The sequence below is a fragment of the Phyllobates terribilis genome, unplaced genomic scaffold (genome assembly GCF_046119375.1).
Source record: "Phyllobates terribilis strain yellow unplaced genomic scaffold, ASM4611937v1 Scaffold_4__5_contigs__length_816908805, whole genome shotgun sequence".
Taxonomy (NCBI): domain Eukaryota; kingdom Metazoa; phylum Chordata; class Amphibia; order Anura; family Dendrobatidae; genus Phyllobates; species Phyllobates terribilis.
Window position 1 is genome coordinate 802,683,609 of NW_027362764.1, and position 5,078 is coordinate 802,688,686.

Consider the following 5,078-nt stretch of genomic DNA (forward strand, 5'->3'; position numbering starts at 1 on the left):
CCAGAATTCTCCCCTGATCACAGCGCAGACCCTCACTGCACTTCATGCCTCATTCTGCAGCCAGTGATCCTGTCAGATCCTCAGCCCTCACAGCTGCGACATCGGTCACCGATCACTTACACATCCGCCGATCTGCTCATCACCGAGCACTCGCCCCTTCTCTCCCCGGTCAGTGATGTGACGGATCCCGGGAGCTCAGGGTGGGGGCTTCTGTTTCTCTGTCCTGCAGATATTTCCCCTCATTACCGCAATCATCAGAGCACAGGACACAACCCCCGGCCCCGCAGCAGGAATCACAGCTTCTCCACTGTACATGTGGGGGGCTCTGATAAGAGCCTTTGGGGGGTGAGAATGGAGCGGAGAACACAATTAACCTCCGAAGCCGTAGAGAGTGCGGCCCTGGCGCTTGAGCGCGTACACCACGTCCATGGCGGTGACGGTCTTCCTCTTGGCGTGCTCGGTGTAGGTGACGGCGTCACGGATCACGTTCTCCAGGAAGACTTTCAGGACGCCGCGAGTCTCCTCATAGATGAGGCCGGAGATGCGCTTGACGCCTCCCCTGCGAGCGAGACGGCGGATGGCAGGCTTGGTGATGCCCTGGATGTTATCACGCAGTACTTTCCTGTGCCGCTTGGCGCCGCCCTTCCCAAGACCTTTCCCTCCTTTACCGCGACCAGACATCATTCAAGAAATCTTCCACCGACTGAGAGATCAGCGCTAAGTCCTCCACTATATAGAGAGTGAACGGACCATAGAGAGAACCGTACAGTGATGACGCCTCTGTGGGGCGTGTCGCACTATAGGCTCCTCCCTCACTATCACTGATTGGCTGATCACACGTCTGTATTTCCCCTTCTTTCTTTCTACTCAGTTATGTGTGATGAGTTGTGTAGTGATAATAACACATCCGGGCCTTGTGTATGATATCCGGACGTAGAGACTAGAAGGCGGAAGTGACTATAACTCCTATCCGGCAGACAAAGCGGGATTCCTGTCCTGTTAGTTACCTGCATTGAGCCGTTCTCTGTAGTGACCACACGGGGGCGATATTACCACACATATTGACCGCACTGACTGACTCATTGCCCCCTAGTGGCAGATCTTAGTGCAGACACATGTATCATTATTGGTCCTTGTCTTATTTATGAGCAGTAATAATAATTACTAGTGTTGAGCGATACCTTCCGATATCGGGAAATATCGGATCGGATTGGATCGGACCGATACCGAAAAAGTATCGGATATCGCCGATTCCGATACCGGAAACCAATGCAAGTCAATGGGACATAAATATCGGAATTAAAATAAACCCTTTCTTTCCTTGTAGGTTATTTCTACATGAAGGAAAACAACTAAGAATAATGTAGAATGTATTGGGGGAGGTGGGGGAGACAATAAAGGCATAGAGGTTTAGCCCAATCAAATGGAATAGCAGGAATTAATATTTTTTTATTATGTTCTGAGTTACGGAAATATTAACTATGTTAAGTATTTTTATATTTTGTCAGATATTTATGTTTCACTACTTCCATGCTCTTCACCTTCTTTTTTACTTCTCCCACACTTTCTCCTTCATCATCCTCAGCATCTTTTTCATCCACTTCTTCTTCACCTTCTTCTTCTTCACCTTCTTCGTATTATTCTTTTTTTTACATTCTTCATATTCTACTTCTTCATCTTCTTCTTCTTCATCATATTCTTATTTGTGACAGGCATTCCTGTAGTTGTTATCTATAAAAGGTTGGACATTACACCTTTCGTTCTGCCCGTCACAAAAGATTTACAACAGGATTTGTCCGCGTTCAGTTTGGCCTGCAGCAGCAGGTCTTTTCCAGGGGCACCACGAGGAGGAACGGACTCACCCCCATACACTGCTTAGTCATCTTCTGCTTATAATTTAGATATTATCTTTTGCTCTGATTTTTAGTCTTATGCTTAATGTTCTTCCGCTTTTTGTTCTGCAGCTTCTTGTATTTCTGCTTCTTGGTTTTCTGTCTCTTGTTTTTCTGTATCTTGGTGCTTGTCTTCTCTTCTTTGTCTTCTTGGTCAACTTCTTCAGGGTCATCTTCTTGGTCTTCTTCGGGGTGGTCTTCAGGGTCGTCGTCTTCGGGGGTCCTCGTCTTCGGGGTCCTCGTCTTCTTCGGGTTGGTCTTCTGGGTCCTCGTCTTCGGGGTCCTCGTCTTCTTCGGGGTGGTCTTCAGGGTCCTCGTCTTCTTCGGGGTGGTCTTCAGGGTCCTCGTCTTCTTCGGGGTGGTCTTCAGGGTCCTCGTCTTCAGGGTCATTGTCTTCGGGGTCCTCGTCTTCTTAGGGTTGGTCTTCAGGGTCCTCGTCTTCAGGGTCCTCGTCAGGGAGATCCAGAGTGATTACCAAGAACCATTTCAAAAAGCTTGAACTTGGAAATGTAGCAGAAGGTACAAGAAAGCTGAGGAACTACCGAGGACCAGCTGACGGTACTGGAACCCGGATGGATAGCAGAAGGTACAAGAGCCAATGGAACTACCGAGGACCAGCTGATGTTACTGGAACTCGGTTACTAAGCAGGAGGTACCTGTGCCAGAAAGCACTACCAAGGACCAGCAGACGTTGGTGGAACTTGGATACCGAGAAGGAGGCACCTAATCCAAAGGCACTGCCGAGAACCAGCTGACGGTACTGGAACCCGGATGGGTAGCAGAAGGTACCCATGTAAAAAAAAAGTTCAAGGCCGCGAGCCGGCCGCAGTTACCAAAACCCACAGTCCTACAGAGGGTGCTTGTCCTATTGGCACTATGGAACCAGCCTTCATTGCCAGATCCCGCAGCCCACATAGGAGTCACCTAAACTGCAGGCACCATAGAGTCGGCTAACCCGACCGCAACACGACAGGACAACGCATTGGAGGCAAAGTGACGTTGACACTACCCGGAAACAGCTGGCGTGCTGGAACCAGGCTGGGCAGGAGGGAGTACCCGTGCCAAAGACACTGCCGAGAACCAGCTGACGGTACTGGAACCCGGATGGGTAGCAGAAGATACAAGAGCAAATGGAACTACCGAGGACCAGCTGACGGTACTGGAACCCGGATGGGTAGCAGAAGGTACAAGAGCCAATGGAACTACCGAGGACCAGCTGATGTTACTGGAACTCGGTTACTAAGCAGGAGGTACCTGTGCCAGAAAGCACTACCAAGGACCAGCAGACGTTGGTGGAACTTGGATACCGAGAAGGAGGCACCTAATCCAAAGGCACTGCCGAGAACCAGCTGACGGTACTGGAACCCGGATGGGTAGCAGAAGGTACCCATGTAAAAAAAAAGTTCAAGGCCGCGAGCCGGCCGCAGTTACCAAAACCCACAGTCCTACAGAGGGTGCTTGTCCTATTGGCACTATGGAACCAGCCTTCATTGCCAGATCCCGCAGCCCACATAGGAGTCACCTAAACTGCAGGCACCATAGAGTCGGCTAACCCGACCGCAACACGACAGGACAACGCATTGGAGGCAAAGTGACGTTGACACTACCCGGAAACAGCTGGCGTGCTGGAACCAGGCTGGGCAGGAGGGAGTACCCGTGCCAAAGACACTGCCGAGAACCAGCTGACGGTACTGGAACCCGGATGGGTAGCAGAAGATACAAGAGCAAATGGAACTACCGAGGACCAGCTGACGGTACTGGAACCCGGATGGGTAGCAGAAGGTACAAGAGCCAATGGAACTACCGAGGACCAGCTGATGTTACTGGAACTCGGTTACTAAGCAGGAGGTACCTGTGCCAGAAAGCACTACCAAGGACCAGCAGACGTTGGTGGAACTTGGATACCGAGAAGGAGGCACCTAATCCAAAGGCACTGCCGAGAACCAGCTGACGGTACTGGAACCCGGATGGGTAGCAGAAGGTACCCATGTAAAAAAAAAGTTCAAGGCCGCGAGCCGGCCGCAGTTACCAAAACCCACAGTCCTACAGAGGGTGCTTGTCCTATTGGCACTATGGAACCAGCCTTCATTGCCAGATCCCGCAGCCCACATAGGAGTCACCTAAACTGCAGGCACCATAGAGTCGGCTAACCCGACCGCAACACGACAGGACAACGCATTGGAGGCAAAGTGACGTTGACACTACCCGGAAACAGCTGGCGTGCTGGAACCAGGCTGGGCAGGAGGGAGTACCCGTGCCAAAGACACTGCCGAGAACCAGCTGACGGTACTGGAACCCGGATGGGTAGCAGAAGGTACAAGAGCCAATGGAACTGCCGAGAACCAGCTGGCGGTGCTGGAGCCCAGGGTAAATACTAAAAACAGAAGAGCCAGAGGTGTATTTGGAGGAGGTTTTAAATCCGTACTACAGTGGATGTGGACAAAGCAGGAGAATTTGCCGGACACACAGCTGGGGATCAGCTGACGTTACTGAATCCCAATAACACTGGAGCAAGCGTTGACTGTGCAGACGGCACTTCTGAGCAGCAACTAGCGGTATTGGAGCCCAGGGTAAATACTAAAAACGGAGGAGCCAGAGGTGTAATTGGAGCAAGTTTTAAATAAGTAGCACAGTGAATATGGACAGAGCAGGAGAAATTGCCGTGAACACAGCAGGGGAACAGCTGACGTTACCGAACCCCAATAACACCGCAGCAAGTGTTGACTGTGCAGACGGCACTTCTGAGCAGCAACTAGCGGTATTGGAGCCCAGGGTAAATACTAAAAACGGAGGAGCCAGAGGTGTAATTGGAGCAAGTTTTAAATAAGTAGCACAGTGAATATGGACAGAGCAGGAGAAATTGCCGTGAACACAGCAGGGGAACAGCTGACGTTACCGAACCCCAATAACACCGCAGCAAGTGTTGACTGTGCAGACGGCACTTCCGAGCGCCAACTGGCGGTGCTGGAGCCCAGGGATAAGAATGAAAACAGAGGAGCCAGAGGTGTAATTCGAGCAACTTTAAAATCTGTAGTAGTGAGAATGTGGACAGAGCAGGAGACATTGCCGTCCGCACAGCAGGGGAACAGCTGACGTTACTGAACCCCAATAACACGGCAGCAAGTGTTGACTGTGCAGACAGCACTTCCGAGCGCCAACTGGCGGTGTTGGAGCCCAGGGTAAATA

At 51.1% G+C, this 5,078-nt stretch overlaps 1 protein-coding gene across 1 annotated transcript; it reads right to left on the reverse strand.

The window, feature by feature from the left end:
• Window positions 1–369: 369 nt before the first annotated feature.
• LOC141264564 (histone H4-like) lies at window positions 370–699 on the reverse strand. Its single transcript, XM_073676840.1, has one exon. The coding sequence runs from the start codon at window positions 682–684 to the stop codon at window positions 370–372; it is 315 nt and encodes a 104-aa protein (XP_073532941.1). The 5' UTR covers window positions 685–699.
• Between the last annotated feature and the right edge of the window lie 4,379 nt (window positions 700–5,078).